Consider the following 18046-nt stretch of genomic DNA (forward strand, 5'->3'; position numbering starts at 1 on the left):
CGCTCTCGATCATCGGTAGTCGTCGATCCATTCGAGATAATATGTTTCGGGGCTGTGCTCCACCTTCCGTCCTCGATCTGCTCGACGATCGATTTCCTGTTTTCATCGTGTCGTTTCGTTGTCGAGACTTAATTACGATTCTACGGTGAGAATTAAAACTAAAAACCGTGTTCCACGGTCTGCGTACAGTAATTCACCGATGAGTGTTCGGAAAGGACTTCTTTCGTTCGCTGTTCTCTTTCCTGTGACCGTCTCTGCCGGAAGCATACAAAGGCAAGCTGTCCAGGCAGCCCAGCAGCCTCTGACAAAAAAAAAAACACAATGTACCAGGTGCTGAAAGCATTTCCCTTAGTCGATGAATGTTTCTTGAAGCGAAAACCAAGTTCCGAACACTCATCGGTAAATTACTGTACATGTGTGTGTTCTTGACAGTTTGTTCGTTTCGAGCTGCGTTTGTTTCCTATTTCCGTTCACCGAGCCACTCTCGATCCTCCGGAAATGTCTCTTGTAAAGAAAAATGTGTCTTCGTCGGAGGCTCGTTTCATCTCGCGATATGCTCGTCGACTAAATTATATCTTCATCGAATTGTCCCCACAATTTTCGGTTCGGCCGTGCTCTCTCAACTTCCGATTTTAAGTACCTGACGAGCGACGGCGTGAATTAATTCATTTTTTTTTTTTTGTACAAATTGCCTAAACGCGGCAGAAAAATTCCCCCCGTCGAATTTCACACTCGGCGGAGAATTTCCCTCCTCGATCGATTAATCCCCGTTAAATTACATACCTTCGCAAGATAAGCCATTTTTACAGTTTTACACAAGATTATCGGGTATCACGCATGCCCCGCGAAAATTCGAAAGATTAAAAAATTGTGTATAGCCGATATCGTCGATCATGTTTCGCTCGGAAATTTCTATGATACGCTATATAAAAAGATCCTCGTGGAGATTATTCTTTGCTTTTTTCTTTACGCCTCGGAATCGTTCAGCCAGGCTACACACACACGCGCACACGCACGCACACACACACACACACACACACACACACACACGCGCGCGCGCATACCGAAGAATTTACCTAAACGAGCGACAATTTCGATCGACGAGAACTGGACACTGCGCGTACGTCTCCCCGAAAGGTCTCTGCATTGCACTATTTGAGCGTAGAATCATCGAGACAATCAGAGAAAACAATTATCCTCTCTATGTACCACTGTACCACGAATACGACGCGTGAGAAAACCCAAAAGTTTTGATCGATCCCAAAAGAGAACAAAATTATTCACTGGCGAACCGCACAATCATCTCGAAATTCTTCAAGATACTCAGCCACGAGGATGTCCCGGCTTGCTCGAATGTTCTAACCGCCCCGTTTCGAGAACCCAATCGAACTTTGTGGTAGCTGTTCCTCCGGGGAAACAGTGCCAAAATTGTCCTCCTCCGCCTATATATAGCTAGATGATTCGTGAGTGATATTGTTTCTCCTAGCATGTGTAGATGATCGGTGAGTTGATCGTCAGGGAGTATCCAGGACACAACGGGGACAATAATCGAATATACGTGACGATCCCCGGGAGGGGTTCAAGAGTCTCCCTCGAGGATTACACGAAGGAATTCACCATCCGAAAGCTAGGAAGATCCTCTTGGTTGTTGCTGTTGTTGCTGCTGCGTGTAGAATCCAAACGGTCTGGACTCGCCTGTGGACGAGGGAAACGACGAGCTGGCGGTGTTCAGGGAAGATGTGGTGGACACTGAGGGACCGGATGATCCCATAGGACGTTGACCAGGTGATTTCTGTTGGTTCACGGTGGCGATCGTTTGCTGGGATCTCAGTGGCACTGGAAGAGGTCGCTGGACCTTTCTGCCGTGATGATGGCCAGCGGTGCGGTATCCTTGATGGCCTGGGCCGGTCGGCCTGAGACGGGGTCGTCCAGGTCCTCTTCGTATAGTTGGCACACCTCCTCGGCCGGATACGGAACCCAGAGTACCGACCGGGCCCAGTGGACCCACTGTGCTCGGACCGTCACCCTCTGCTGGACCAGACGATGTCCCTTGAACTCCTATAAAATTCGATACGATTCCGATATACAGGGTGTTCACGCTGTTACGAGCCAGCGTTTTTCTTGCAAATAGTAAATGTTAAAAAAGAATGGAAGAGGAAAAAGTAGCAGGGGAGACCGGGGTTGAAGGTAACAAAGATAGGTTGTAATGTTATGTTGTGCTAATTCAAAAAACACACATTACGTTACGTCGAGTACCGATTACTTTTGTTAATAAAAACGACATTATTTCATCGTGAAAGTTTCGAACCGGTCCCGAGTTTCAAACTCTCATGGAGCCTTTACTGTACGTCTACGGAACCCTTCAGGCGAGCACGTAAAAAATCGTCCCCGTATATCCGCGACGGAATCGTACAACCAAAAAAAACGGGGAAGATTACGCTTGTGACCCCGGGGAGGAAGAGAATTTCGCGCGGAAAAGGAGGAAGAAATGGGGAGGGGGGTCCAGGACCCAGGCAACTTTTCACGATTATAATGACAGATGCAGGGTACCAAAGGCCCTCCTCCATTTAACGTGGAGAGTGGTCTGACCAGTTAATCGGTTATTCGCCGGTATATACAGAGAGGAACGAAGACAAACTCCTGGAGAGGATCGTGCCATGGCATCTATTCGACTGATCGTAAGCGCAGGAGCCGACGTAAGACGACGGGGGAAGGGGGGGGGGCAAGGGGGAACGCGAAAGAAGAATTTAATGAGATAGCGAAGGAGAAAAATTGCAGATGGAGAGAGAAGGGATGGGGGAAGGGGAGTGACAGGGTCGAAGGTCAGTAGCCGAGCAAGGATGTACGAGAGGACGTTACCCGTCTCCTTTCCACTCCAGGGTCTCTTCCTTCCTTCTTCTCATCCTTCCTTTTCGTTCATTCTTTTCTCCCCACCCACCTCAACCCCTCTGTGTCTCGTCGTTCCGAGTCGTCGACATTCCTTGGCACGTTCTCGAACCTTTCAGGAGCCACTCTCCTCCAGCCACCTTCGGCTGGAAGGAACCTCGAGAGAAAGGCAGACAAAAGGGGGTGGGAAAAGCTTTGATAGGAGAGAAAGAGAAGGAATCTCTCGTTTCTTTGGGAAGTATGTCGTTATGCGCTTTCGAAATTCTACGCGCGACTCCGGAGATTTATACGGGGTTGGGAGGGGGAGGGATTCCGCGGAGGATTCTCGAGGAAGACTCCGAGAGTGAGAGGCAGTAGAGAATAAAAAGGACCCTCCGTGTGATCGCGACCGTTGTTGGTCTGTTCGCCTCGAGAATTTTTTTCTTTTTTTTTTGGACAACGCTTGGAAGACGCGCCCGGAGGCAATTTTATAGATAAGGAACTTGGCGATGGAGGAACTTTGGTGAATACGCTGAGGGTGGGAGGGGGGTACTTCTGGGATTCGCTCCTTTCGATCAGCCACTCCACGTTATATATTCTCGAGACCTCCTTGACGAACAAACGTCGTTTGGCACGTCGTTAACGGGACGAAATCACCGTCCTCTGACCCCCCCATCCAGTCAACTTCTATCTTAGCTTTCAAGAAATTTTCATTATCCGCGAACGCGGTGTCGCGGGTAGTGGCTGTAAATCGTTCGGGGGAGGACTCCACACCGTTTCTCGACACACGCGTGCGAATAAAACGTGTTAGAGGGTGTCCCGAGGCTCCGGCGAAGACCCTCAATCTCTATCTCTGCCGTTATTACGATAACAAATCAAGCGATTCATTATTCTCATTGGGAGAACCAGGAGAAGATGGGGAAGGGAGGAGGGATCGTCGGAGGCCTCTGAGTCGGCACACGGCGGCTGTGGCGATGGCAGTCACAGGACCAAGAACTATTTCATTGTCCCCCGCTTTAGAATGCAATAATTTTCTCGAGGATGGGCCCCGAGGCGCGGAGGAGGGACATGAATCGCCTCGAAGCACCGTGAAACCCAGCCAGCCGGTGTGTCGGCTCCGACGAAGGACGCAAGGAGAGGGGGAAGAAGAGTTCGGCTGTTGCACGGGCTGAGATACAGCAGGATAATGCGCGCAGGAAAGATAGAACGGACACGGGGCAAGGATATTGCGCCAGCCAGCCGGACGGTCGGCATTACCGTTCCAGCTACACCTGGAAACCTTCTTGTAGAAGGGAGCGCCCCCTCTTTATGTGTCAGGGCACAACCGCGGATCGGCCCGAGTCTATCTACCGGCGGGAATCTCACCCACGCGCAGTTATCGCGGGAAACGTAAGACGAAAGGAGAGAGGTAGTGGATCTGTGGGTAAAATATGTATACACAGTAGGCATTCGTTTATTGCATATTTGGGGGCCTGTAGAAAGTGAAATTTCCAGGAATGGTGCAATAAACACGGAAGGCCAATCAAACGTGCGCGCTTCTTCCGTCAATCGTCCGTTCACTTGTTCGACATAGCTGCGTATAGCGTGAAAGTATTAATATCATCTATTTTTTCACATCTTAGAGTATATAATAGTTACTTCTAGTTTCCTATAGATGGAATCGCAGAAATTTAAATGTGCAATTAAAAGCTTATCGGTAAAATAAGACATTATTGATGCCTTCTCTATTTCAATTTGATGGAATTCTAGCGTCGTGCAGTGTATACAAATGCAATAGAAACTTATAATGAAAGTAAGTTATAATGAAAGTATAAACGTTTGTCGAATGGCAACGAATGACAAATGTCATTAGACGGTTTCAAAATATTAAAATGTTCTTACGAATTATTTATGTGTCCTGTAATGTGTAAAATACAGAAGAATACAAGAAAATACTTCTTTGGTAAATTTTCAATAATTTGAGAATTAAAGGGTTTACCAGCTTCACTGAATGTTCGAGCATCGTTTCGTGATCCTTCGAGTTTGTCTATTTCGATCGAATTCAAGCGAAACATGAAAGCTCCCCCGGTTGACCCCGCGATGTCAGGGATCGTCGCGGAACTAGAAAGTGTGCTTACTGCCGGTGTAGAACTCTGATCCTCGAGCAGTCTCGAACCGTCTCGGAATTACTTTCCGTTACGCGACACGGGAAATACGGTGGTCGAGCCAATGCGGGTGTAGCAAGATGACACGGTGCGGTACGATAAGGTACGGCACGAAACCAGACCGAAAACCAAACCCCTCCCCCACCCCCTTAGACATAACCATCCTGCTGGAACCCACCCACGGCCAGGGTTAAGCACCGAGAATTATGCAAAACTACCAGGGGTCAAATAGGCATCGATACCGAGGAATCAACTATTTTAACCGTTCATGTATTCTCCGTGCTTCTGGTCAATTTCGAGGTAATCTGGTTTTAATGCTGTGCAGCCCCGAAATATCGAGGGAAACGGAGATTAAGTGATTTTTTTTCAGGACGACGTGAATCGAAAGATTGGTCTTCAAAATTCATTAGAGTTTAACCATCTTGTGTACTACTGTTGTTGCTTATCTTCTGTCAATTTGACCTCGAACTTGGACTTTACATCTTTTTTAATTGTATACACTAGCCAGGCCAGAAGTATAGGAACAGGTCTGATAGTTATAGAAAGAGAAACATATTACAGTAAATCTCCTCGATTAAAGATTAAATTTGTGAGTCACCGTACATGGTACGTAGATACACGACTTTACACACCTGATAAGAAGAAACCCACCACAACAGGGAGAAGGACGACAATCACATGTACAGATAAACGAGTGATCGAATATGAAGAATCACCAAAGAAAATACGAGCGCAGAGACATCGATGTTTCTGAAGGAACGCACCGCACAGTATGAATAATAATAACAGAAAAGGAACCATGAAGAGACGAAATGATCTTAGTTCGCCAGAAAGTGAACATCGTCGTGAGGATGGAAATTCGGAAAGGAATCGAGGGGAGGGCAGAATGATAGCGAAGAGAGGCGAAAAAGGTAACGAGACGTGAGATAGTCGAGAGAGGGGGCGAAGGGGGAGGTAGGATTGGGAGGGGAAAGAAGGAGGGGGAGAAAGAGAGGTGGGGTGCACGAGTTCCAAAAACCTAAGAAGAGCATCATCGATCGCAGCTGTCGCCTTCGTTCCGCACCTGCTATTGTCCGCCTCGCCTTCCCGGTCGAGAACGACAACCCGGGGAGCGTGCGAGAAGGAGGAGAGGCAGAGTAAAAGGGAGGGGAGAGAACGACCCCCTTTTCTTTCCTCCTTTCCGTATATGTGGCACGAAGAGATCTCTGTACCCTGGCCGCGCACGAGGTGCGCGCACAAACTTAGCTATGGCGATAAATTTGAATTGTATATCGATATTTGGTATCGACACCAGTGATGGCTGACAATGAGATACAGTACATCGATATTTCGAATATCGATATCTTTCAATTCAAATATCGACATTTCACATGGATATTTTATGTGACGATATATATTCCAGTATCGACACTCAACCCATAAATATCGGAATTTCGATACAATCACAGCATTTGCCGTAACGTAACAAATCGTAAAGAAAATCATCAAACATTATAAGAAGCTCGCAATTGGTCTGTTTTTCTTGCGACCTTTTACACGATACGGTAAATGAAACGACAGTATAAAAATTTCGATATTTATGGGTTAAGTATTGATACTGGAATATGTATCGCCACATAAAATATCGATATTTGAATTGAAAAGTATCGGTATTCAAAATACCGATACTGTATCGTCCATCATTAGCGTAAACTCTTGGTCCACGTGTCGTCGATGTCGTCGTTGCGTGAGGACCAGCTACTCGCTTTCATGCCAGTGGCTCGCTTTCGTTGATCCCCCTGCCTCCCAATTCTGTTCGTTCTTTCTTCTTCTCGTTCCGGTTCCCGTGCCCCCCCCCCTCCCCGTTTTGCCTTTTTGCCCAGGACGTCATTACGCGGCCAACAATGCGTTATGCAACCGCGGGGATCGTGGACAGAGCGTGGTCTAATACTAATGTATCGAACCTAACTGAAGAGGGAACACATTTATGGAAATTGTTAAAAAATTATGGTACCTACTGGTTCCATGGGAATCCAATACATTATGGACGAATCGAGTTATGAAACTAGCATATCGAGTATTCCATTGAGCTCTACACGTTTGTGAAATAGGGATAACTTGATCTTTGTTAACGGTTAAAAGCCCGCCAGTCATGTCGGGTACATGTATGATACCCTAACCGTTCGTCACTGAATCGGGCACAGAAAAATGTGTCAACAAAAATGGTCTATTGTCATCGAGAGACCACAAAGACAAATCCAGTCCCAGAAGACGACATATACTAGTGAGGTACGGTCGAGGGGTACAGACGAACTGCTAGACGAAACAGTGACTCACGGGGGTGGATAACACTCGCGTATCACCCCCTCCAACCCCTTAGAAAGGTCGCCAACTGTTCTCCGTAAGTTGCACTTGTGGCGGCCGCCACATGTAGGCCGCGAGGGAATTTCGACGGATCCACGTCAGTTAAGGGGTACCCATAGTATAGAACCTAGGGGGGTGTACTTTCTTCTTCCACGTCGAAATCCCATGAGAACCAAAGCAAGCAGTGCAACGGGAGCAAAATAGGGGGTAAGAGGGGGAGGGGTGCAAGGTCTATGAAAGAGTCAGTCGGGATTAACGGTGTATCGATTCGAGGGTGCGTCACGAAAAGTCATTTTCGGTCGTCATTCCGAATTCGAGCCCCCTCCCCCTCCGAAATTTCCGACTAATCCGCTCAGAACACCCTCCCCCTTTCTGATCCTCATTCCTCGTCTCGTTTCGAAACGAGAATTTCAAGTGAGAATTTTCGAATCCCAGGCAGATGGAAGGCTCAATGGAGAGAACGTTGACTGAACACGGAGGGTGAACGAAAAACGTTCTTTTTTTGACTATGTTCGTTGGCGCTTGTAAGGTCTGATTAATTGGATCGTGAAACGGGATAATGGAGGAGTAAACGATAAGAGGAAAATGTTGTTTTTCTGTCATTTTGCATGACTAGGTATCGAACGTTGAAAAGAACGTCGCCGTTACGTGTATAACAACGTTTTCGGTTGCTATAATGAACGTTTCTTCCCAAAAAATTACTAAATAATTACTTGCTATTTTGAGAGTAATCAAGAAATCACGTATGAATTGAAAAAAAACTAAACGTAGACATATATACCAGTATCGCTAAAGAGATTCAGTGATGAGGAAATGGGTCCGTGACGGGATGTATACCATGATTAAACAGATCGGGAGATCGAGGTCACTGTCTCCCTTTGTATGTATAAAAAGTTTGGGTCTGATACTTGAACATTATCCAGTCTGAAGTTTCAAATTGGAGAAAATTGTTCAACTTAAGTGCTCACCGTGTTGAAGTGTCTGATCACCGGTGACACTGCTAGTAGGCGACATGGACGCCGGCGATTGAGGATCGCTTCCGCCCCCCTTCGATGACGGTGGATGAAGCAGAAGAAGACCCCTGCCTTTTCCTCCGACTGGCCCACCTCTGCGGGAACCACGTGGTCTGCCCCGTTTACTGGTACCGCGAATCGTCGGCCTGATTCGTACACCACCGGTCCCGGTGCCGAATGCGATATGGTGATCCAAACGATTTACTTTGGCCGGTTGTTCGCCGAACTGGCTGACACGTAATTGTCGTGAGTCACTGGACGTTCCTCCAACCGGACCGTCCACGTCGACGACAAGACCATCGTTGCTCGTCTCATCCTATCGCATACCAAACAGTAAATTTGTCAGAGAATTGTCCAAATCTCAGGGCTGGATTGAGACGTTTAGAGGCCCTAAACACTTCAAAGATTTTGGTGCCACCATATACAAGATGTCCTCCATTGAAATCGATCCATTAGTATATTTCCAAAACTAGTGACGACAATTGAAAAATGTTTCGGACAAAAGTTAAATGGCATCAGGAGGCACACTTTCTGATGTGAGTAACTTTTGTCTATGCAGACGCGTAGAGTTCATATGGAGGGCACCTTTATTATTTTTTACTACACTACTTGAAGAAGCTACTTGTCATTCCATATATACAAATATATACGATTCCATTTTGAAAAAAAACCAAGTTAACCTTCATACGACCTCTACGTGCGCACATAGAAAAAAGTAACATCGGAATGTGTGCCCCCTGATGCTATCTAACTTTTGTACTGTATATTCGAGTGTATCGATCTAAATGGGACACCCTGTATAATTTTTAAAATGATACGTTGAAACCAGTTCCATGAGAATCTAGCAATGGAATATTTCTATGATGCCCCAGTTACCTTGAATCCTTAAGCACGTGCTTATTATTTTGCTTAATGGTTAATCCCAGCCCTGTCCAAGACTGACCGACACACCTAACCTTCCCGAGATTGTCAGAATTATCGAACAGAGGAATACAAACCTCGGACTTGACGGGGCTAGCGGGCACACTGTAATCGTCCGACGTGTCGAGTATCTGTTGATGGTTATTAACAAGATGCGCTTGAGAAGCGGTACTCGTCTGGTTGCTGTCATTCGAATTCGTCTGTACAATATCACCAATTTTATCCCCGTTCGCGTCCGCGAGACAAGGCTTCTTGGCGTCACCCTAGAAGGAAAAGAATCATCTCGGTACTTTGTAAAGGCGATCGAAGGTAATCGACGAGAAAATCTATAAAAAGAATCGGACCGTACATAATGGGGAAATGTGTGGTAGAAAATCGAATAAAAAAAAGAAGAATCAAAGAGGCTCGAATAATAATAACAAAGAACGCAAGAAAAATGATAAAGAAGAAAAGAATCGGGGACCGATATATAGCGGGTTTTAAGGGCATCGAAGGGCTCACCTTGACCGGAAGCGCGGTTAACTTCCTCTTCCGGTCCTTCTCCTTGTAATGTAGCGTCGACTCGAGCCGAGAATCCTCCGTGTGCTGCTTTCTCTCCTCGCTTCGTTGGCTGTCTGAAATACACGAACACGGGCTCGTACACGGGGACGTTCGTTACTTCTCTTCTTCTTATTATTCGTTATTAGGGCATTAGCATAACCTAACGAGAGCATAATGTAATTGCATCCATACGCACTCCCTCTACCCCTATTTCTTTCTTTCTTTCTTTTCTCTCTCTCTCTCTCTCTCTCTCTCTCTCTCTATACATATATGTATATCGCTGAATACGTTTCAACGCAAGCATGCAACCAAAATCGTCTGCCTCGGCGAACAAAAATACAGGTCGCCCGTTGCTCTCCTTCGTGTATTACCGCTTCAGTACTTTCTTTCAAACGAGTATTCAATACTGGCGTTTGCGGTCGCAGGAGGTCTTTTATTTTTGCATGACAGCGTGAAACGGAGAATTGCTGGGTACTTTTTTTCATTGAGTTGATATCTACTTTTACGTTTGTATAGTGCTGGATGGATATACAGTAGTGTACTATTAAAACATAATTAGAACACATACTAAATTTCGATTAAAACTTACAATACCGAGAAGAATAACTCACATTTAGCTTCGATTTCTTCGTCGTCCAACAAAAGTGAGACCACCTCCTTGGGCTTCAAAGTATCTGGTTTAAAGTTGCCACCGCTTATTACCATACGTTGTATCTGAAATTTTCATTCGTCGAATCCCATAAGTACAAGTTCGATTTTTCATCAACCGAAGAATCATTGTAAAACAAACCTCGCTCTTTTCTCGGGCACGTTGCAGTATTCTTTCCTCGATGGTCCCCTTGCAAATTAATCGATATACGGTAACCTGTTTCGTTTGTCCAAGCCTATGGGCTCGATCCATGGCCTGTTGATCCACCGTAGGATTCCAATCGCTATCATAAAAGATCACCTGTAAAAGAAAGAATCATTCAAGATATTATCCTCTCCGGTGGGGCTCTGGGTGAACAGAAGCCTGAAAATTCAAATATCTATGGCGTGACGTTCTAAACAGGGACAGTCTCCACTCGATATTCGAACCAGGGCATATGCAAATGCATTCAGCAACGGATACCTGGCGCAGCCCGCGTCCGTGCAGTTCAATGCACAACAGAATGCAGTTTCGGCAATGCGGGGCAAACAACCCTGGACAAAAAATCTTATCGATTCTATCATTTACTTTCTGCTCTCTCTCTCTTTCTTCCCCTCTCTATCCTGCAGTGTTATACTACAACTGGGAATCAATAACTGTAACCCTATATTACCTATCGGTATACGACTCGCCCTTAACAACCCAATATGGTTATAACATCAATAAATCGACCTAAAAATGTGTTCGTCCAACACTATTAGACTGTTAAGAGTTAAACTATATCTGAAAGAGGGCAGGAAATGAAAATTCTTATTTCAGCACAAGAGTTTCATTCTCCTGTCCCTAAACGTATCGCGCGGAACAACATTCAATCAGACGACGCGTTTGCCAATATTGTTAAATCGATGTCAATAGGACCGTACGCCGAATACGAAAGACATTTTCGTGATTAAACGTTGTCTCCGCGGAAAGGACAGGATCGTGATCCCTCACGCTATCGTTCATTCGTTTTCTTCTTCTTCGTCTGGTTCTACCGTATGTATCGTCTCCGACCAATTCACGATTGTTCTCCGCTTATCAGAAGGCGGATCAGAATAAAGCCTGACAAACTTCAATCGCGCAAGTCCTATGCGAATACGTACAAGGTACGGCCGATAACGCCGTGGATAAGATTACTGACCGTGTCTGCGGCAGTGAGGTTTATTCCCAGGCCCCCGGCTCGGGTGCTCAGCAGAAAGACGAATATGTCTGCCCTGAAACATGAAACAGTCCCTCTGCAGGATCGAACAACAGGCGAACGATATTTCGTTATGTAAATTAATTCGTAATGCTGCACTTGGTGGATTTCCACTGCTAAATTGCCCAAGGTGTGAACACCTATCGCGTTCGTTTGATTTTACGACTCGATTCGAATTACACCGTCCCTGTTAACTCGTGTCACAATTTCAACGTTTGAATAAAATACTTATTGGATCACCTAAATCCGACGTTGATAATTACGTTAAGAATATTAACCAGACCTTTACCCGTGGAGAAAGTATCGAGCGCGATAATACGATCACGAAGCATAATTATTGTTTATCATTTATATTTCGTAATCGTAAAAGTTGAAAACTAAGGTACGCCGATGTACGTTGAGATACGGCGACAAGGCCGAAACACGCTGACGTACGACAGTTATTTGGAATCATGTATTCGAAGTAGGTAGGCAAAGCCCGACAGCAGCTGTCTATGAGACAGGGTCGATTCGCCAATTAATTCGCGTGTTGGTTATGCGCGAGCGAGCTAAGGAACGACATGCTAAGAGGCCGCCGCCGCGGTTCAAACATGCGAACCCGATGCAAAGTCGATACATATTCTAAACAACGGGTCAAGAATAAAATTCATTCGATTTATTAACGATCTATTTCAAATAAAACGGTAAACGACGCTCGTTTAGATGGAGAGATATTAAAATAAGTTCACCGGATAGGCGATTACACGGGAGATATTTACGAGTTAACAACGAGTTTCTCGAGACTTTCGTGTTATATGAAAAAAAAAAAAAAAGAAAAAGAAAAAGAAAACATATAACGAGGGCATTACCTTTTCTGAAAGTCTGCGACCATGTCTCGCCGATCAGAGATCTTCGAAGAACCGTCTAATCTCATAAAAGTATGTTTTCTGTGATACATGTATTCCTGGAACATAAGTATACAGTGCAATATCTTGTAAGAATTTGATGATTTCTGGTTAAACGAATCAAAATACCTCTAACAAATCTATCATTTTGGTCATCTGAGAATAAATGAGCACACGATGACCCTGTTCTTTGAGACGTCGCAGAAGACTGTCCAATACTGAAAGTTTACCGGCATCTGTCACCAACGTTTGTTTATCTGTAATGATATCACGTCTATGTAAGTATATCGTATAAAACAACGAAAGGATATTGTACATTCCGAGAATGGATACTGTTAACAGAACTTGCCTGGTACTATAATATTCGACCATCCATTAATAGGTGTACACGCAGATATTCCACCTTGTGATTCAACAGAGAACGTTGACGTTGTCTGCGTTATACGAAAACTGGAGGTCTCTTGTGATGATGGAATAGAAAGGGCTCGCTCGCAACCGAGCCACAAAAGCCGTTGACCGAATTTCCCACCGCATTCCTCGTGTCTCTTCCATGCGCATGCTGCGGCACTATTACTAACATACAATTTTCGAGGACTAGCTTGAACCTGAAATTAGTTATCAATTTGTTAAAATGAATATTCATCGCACGATAGTTGTTGCGAAATATTCAACCGACCTTAGGATAACTATCGCAAATAAAGGATGGAATGGTAGTCTGTTGACAAAGTCTCATTATCGGTGGTCTTGGTAGGTGTGGATGCTCTGGAAGCAAGGTCAGCTTCGAGTCTTCTTGCTCTGCTTTGATAGATGGAATTATTCTCTGCAAAGAGAAACCACACGTGTATCTGACCATTTTATTCTTCGAGTAACGATGGACAGTAATAATCAATGAAAATTCTGTACCTTCAACGATGGATTAGCAGTCTTCTTACTGCTACGTAGAATTCGATGAGCAACAGTTTCAGGCATTGAATGAATAGCGTGTGTCGTATGCGTATATACAGGCTCTCCCTTCATAATCTTCCTTGTGAAAATCAAATCCTGGAATGTCTGCGAGGAAGAGTCGATTTTCCTGGAGAATAGAAACATTTGGTTCCTAGGAATTTCCGTCTTCTCGTCAACATTCCAATCTTCCCAGTGACGCGCCATTTTTGTTCTTCTCTCCATTAAAGTTGCAAGACATAATCTATAGGGCCATGATAAAATAAATATCTGGATACATTACATATAATTTAATATAAAAGTGTTGTATACCTAAATAAAATACCAATGACAAACACTTTATTCATTTCCATTGGGGACAAGTTTATAAATCTACTAAATGAAAACGGATTCTGGGTGGAACTTCCGTTGTCTTCGTGAAGAATTCGATGTATATATTCGGTAGCAAATATAAACAGCTTATTGTAAAGCATATGATCTTTAGATGGCAACGAAAGATGCAGCAGTCCCGCCGTATACAATAACGCTGGCATTTCATAAAATTCTGTGTGCATAAAGAACGGAGATCTAGCGTCTCTGCGCTCAAAAAGTTCTGGATGATTGCAAACCTAGAATTAAAGATTTATATTAGCTTATATGAAAATAAAACCTAATTGAATGAATGTATAAAATGGCACATACCTTCCGGAATTGCATGACTAGATTCATAAGATTTGACGTGAAATTTTTATCGTTGGTCGCAGTATCACCGCCACCCACCGTATAATGTAATAAATCTTCTATTCTAATCTTCTTCTTTAATGCTGCAAAACAAAACGGTTAATGTAATACCATTAAAGGTATCATAATCCCATAACAATTACAAGTCAAACACTTGCCTGAATAAAGTAACTTCTGTCTTGTAGTCAGAGGGCAATAAACCATCACTTCTATTTTATCTGACAATTCATTCTCTACATCCTTCTTTATTCTTCGCAACATGAAAGGTTTCAGAATCATGTGCAATCTTGATAAATGTTCTGCAAGGAATATATAAATATGTAATTTCCGGTATTATTAACGCAAACAATTTACAGAATATAGACCCATACTCTCGTCAATCCCCGTTTTATTTTCAGCATGGCTTTCAATATCTTTGGAAAACCATTCATTGAATTCATCATGGGAGTCGAACAAAGTGGGCATTATGAAATGCAACAGCGCCCATAATTCTGCCATGCTGTTTTGAATTGGTGTACCACTGAGTAACAATCTATTACGACAACTAAACCCAAGCAACAATTTCCACCTCATACTGCAAAGAGGGAGCATTGTAATATCATATTTCTTTAAGAAACCCAAAGCAGAGAATAAGCACCAACCTGCTGGTACTTTTTATAGCCTGTGCTTCGTCTAAGATCATATACTGCCATTTTATCCTGTTAAAGTATTTATAATCAGTAATAACTAATTGATAACTAGTAATCACAACGTGAAACGAAGCCTCTTTCGTGTGCAAGTCTTTAGTGTCCCAAAATCGTCTCAATATCTTGCGTTCCTGGGGATTACCCCAATATGGTACCACTTTAAACATTGGCACGAATCGTGCCATTTCCTGCTGCCAATTGTGTAACGTTGAAGCTGGCGATATAATTAAAAATGGTCCCCATACAGCTAAAAAGAAATATAAATGTACAGTTTAAATTATTCGTACGAGAACTTCAATCTGAAAGAACTTACAGTATGTTTCAGCGACATGGCATAAAAACGCTATAGACTGCACAGTTTTTCCCAAACCCATTTCATCCGCCAAAATTCCACTGATTCCCTAAGAAAGTACCAAATATATTTTAATGTAAGTTTGATCCACATACAAATTTAGATTTTGTATAATATGTTGTTCAATGTAAGCCAACCTGATCATATAAATTAGCTAGCCAATTCATTCCTTTCAATTGGTAACCTTTCAGGTTTCCTTTGAAAATCGCAGGCTGTGGGTGTTCCAAATTTTCGGGAGTATCACTAAGTCGTAATTCTTGAGACGCAGCTGCGGTATCAAATTGCTTTGCTCTAGCTTTCTCATTATCAAACGCTTCAGTAGCATTCCGTTTCGCTCTCTGCTTCATAGTTTCGCTATAGTTGAAGAAATGCAGAATATATAAGAATGAAAACACAATCTAGGATCCAAGCAGTCTTCTGTTAGAAACTTTACCTATCATAATCATCAATTCCGACAAGTCTTGGATTTTTCTCTTCGTCTAATTGATTTAAAATTCTCAACTGTTCTTCGGGAGAAGCTTTCCCCAATTTTCGGGACATAAAGTGGGCATACAATTCGGTTTGCGTTATAAGGAAATTCAGTTTTCTTTGCTGTCGCTTTGCCTCGATGAGCTCTACATCCATTTTTCTTTGTTCTTCAGCCTCTTTTTCTAATCTTCTTCTCGTTTCACGTTCGACGCGATCATAACGTTTCCAGTACGATTGCATTTCCCTTGTAAGACGTTTTGCTCTCCATATGGTTTCCTTCATATTCTTTTGTGACTGTAAAGATGAAGAAAAGTGTTAGAATTCTTTAAAGTATCATGAAATGCGTACAGACCATTGTCAATACAAGAATACTAACTTGCATAGCCTTTTGCCTCCAATATTTCATGCAATGCTGTGCTACTTTCTTACAACTAATTAACATTTCCTTATGATTATTGGTTTTCGCTCTTTGTACTTTTCCCAGTTCTTTCTTAGACATCATCACCCAGATCTTTCTCCTCCTCATCGCCATTACTTCTGGACTTTTATTATTATGCTTCTTTCTCCCACGTTGCCGCGGTTGGTGACGCATTATTGCTTCCAATTCAGCTTCATCTAATTCTTCTTCCCTAGGCATTGTACGATCCCATTCTTCGTCCGGATATTCCCCTTCCTGAAAATTATATATAAAATTATTTTAACTGTACAGAGTACTGATGAAATTTCCGATTTCTACACATACAGGGTAATCATCAGCTTGTCTATGACGAGGAATTTTTTCCTTTTTGATCTTTATGACTTTTTTCTCAGGTTTCTTTTCTTTTTTCTTTTTATTCCCAACTATTAACTTTTGATGTTCTAAAAATCTGTCATAGTTTGACAACAAGCCAGCACTGTAGTACTGGTACTGTATATTCTAAAAATAAAAATTCAATGTTCATATTAACTCTATTCACTTAATTAATTCTAACTTAAAGTTTTATTTTACCTCTGGTTTCTGATAGAAACGACCCTGGTATTTTTTTCTGAGTATGTGAAACTTTAACATGTCCTGAAAATCTTCTTCTGTAACAGGACTATCTGTATCAGATCCTGATGCTGAGCTATCTGATGAATCACTTAAAAGAATGTCCTGCAACCATCTCCGTTCCTCTCCCACACTCGACATATTATAGAGCCTCAATTTATTAATTCTCTCCTCTGTAAGATTAATTATTATTACATAAGTAAACAAGTAAAAATTTAGCTTCAAAATACTGAAACAGTTTGCACACCTTCTTTTCGAATCAGTACACTATCAAGATAAGTGTCCGACCCTTCAGATGATTCCGATGATATAGATTTGTCATCCTCACTGGAAGAATTGATTAACATAATAAATGTTTGTATCCTTCAATTTCTATCTTATTAACTATTAAAATGGTACCTAGCTGGATCTTGGAATAACTCATTGATTTGCCGCAAGAAGGGTTGTACATTGAGGCTACGCTCCAATCTTTGCAAATGCAAAGGAGCAGCCATTTCTGCTTCCAACCTCATTGTGTATGCCCTATCTGTCATTACCAGTTTCTACAAAATTCAACAACCTACAATAATAAAAAAAAAAGATACTATAAAGAATGGTCATTCAAAAGCTTTATTAATGTTAAAAACAACCTTCCTCATATTCTTTTTATTATATTACATAAAGTATGTCTAACGCAAAAGAAAAACTTATTTAAGGATGCAAGCTTTATCAAATGAATTAAACAAAACAATTCATTAAAAGTAATATTATTGACAGGCCAGTTGTCAAGGTAACAAATACATTGTCTGTAGGATGTACAAACCTAATATGACTCTGTGATTATTTTGACATTTCATTAAACATGTTAAACGACTGTGTTGATGCATATTACACGGGCGACTGGAAATTTTTTACTTAATTTGTGCATAACGTGTAGCGAAATAAATAAACGTCTATCTTGCGCTCTGATTAGTAAAGCATATAGGATTTGCTCCTTACTACATTGCCACAATGCTAGATTGTTTTTTCGTGTTTCCTGTAACGGGCAATACATGTTAAAGGCGTGTGATCGCCGTATGGAATCGTGTGTAACCAATTACATTATATAAGGCGAATGACACGATGAATCGAGCTGGTGCGGTTATAATTTTCGCGAAATATTCGATAGTTTTGAATCACCTTCGGTTTGGTTAGAAGTAGCCCCACTTATTTAGCACGTAAGATAGGGTCGACCGCGAGGAAATGATTCCCTTTGCTCACATCGAAATTGGGTGTATCGGTCGCAGGGAAATACATA

General features: G+C 42.8%; 1 protein-coding gene across 1 annotated transcript; it reads right to left on the reverse strand.

Moving 5' to 3' along the window:
- Window positions 1-1317: 1317 nt before the first annotated feature.
- On the reverse strand, window positions 1318-18027 carry LOC107193863 (putative DNA helicase Ino80). The gene is made up of 26 exons (XM_015583383.1): window positions 17929-18027; window positions 17170-17329; window positions 17018-17097; window positions 16732-16943; window positions 16486-16659; window positions 16120-16416; window positions 15709-16037; window positions 15413-15629; window positions 15237-15324; window positions 14879-15170; window positions 14609-14811; window positions 14396-14536; window positions 14199-14320; window positions 13830-14125; window positions 13479-13761; window positions 13252-13395; window positions 12925-13180; window positions 12705-12832; window positions 12540-12634; window positions 11635-11707; window positions 10617-10775; window positions 10438-10540; window positions 9788-9900; window positions 9364-9549; window positions 8321-8681; window positions 1318-2058 (listed from the first exon to the last, which is right to left on the reverse strand). The coding sequence occupies exons 2-26, from the start codon at window positions 17301-17303 to the stop codon at window positions 1628-1630; spliced, it is 4917 nt and encodes a 1638-aa protein (XP_015438869.1). The 5' UTR covers window positions 17304-17329; window positions 17929-18027; the 3' UTR covers window positions 1318-1627.
- Window positions 18028-18046: the final 19 nt, after the last annotated feature.

The sequence above is a fragment of the Dufourea novaeangliae genome, unplaced genomic scaffold (genome assembly GCF_001272555.1).
Source record: "Dufourea novaeangliae isolate 0120121106 unplaced genomic scaffold, ASM127255v1 scaffold30, whole genome shotgun sequence".
NCBI classification, from domain to species: domain Eukaryota; kingdom Metazoa; phylum Arthropoda; class Insecta; order Hymenoptera; family Halictidae; genus Dufourea; species Dufourea novaeangliae.

Bases quoted from the DNA above. Each gene is read 5' to 3' on its own strand.
- LOC107193863 (XM_015583383.1), bottom strand. From the start codon at position 17,303: ATGACAGATAGGGCATACACAATGAGGTTGGAAGCAGAAATGGCTGCT. The intron at 16,944-17,017 runs GTGTGCAAACTG...TTAATCTTACAG, and splicing joins TGTACTGATTCGAAAAGAAG to AGGAGAGAATTAATAAATTG. The intron at 14,321-14,395 runs GCAAGTGTTTGA...TTTGTTTTGCAG, and splicing joins ACAGAAGTTACTTTATTCAG to CATTAAAGAAGAAGATTAGA.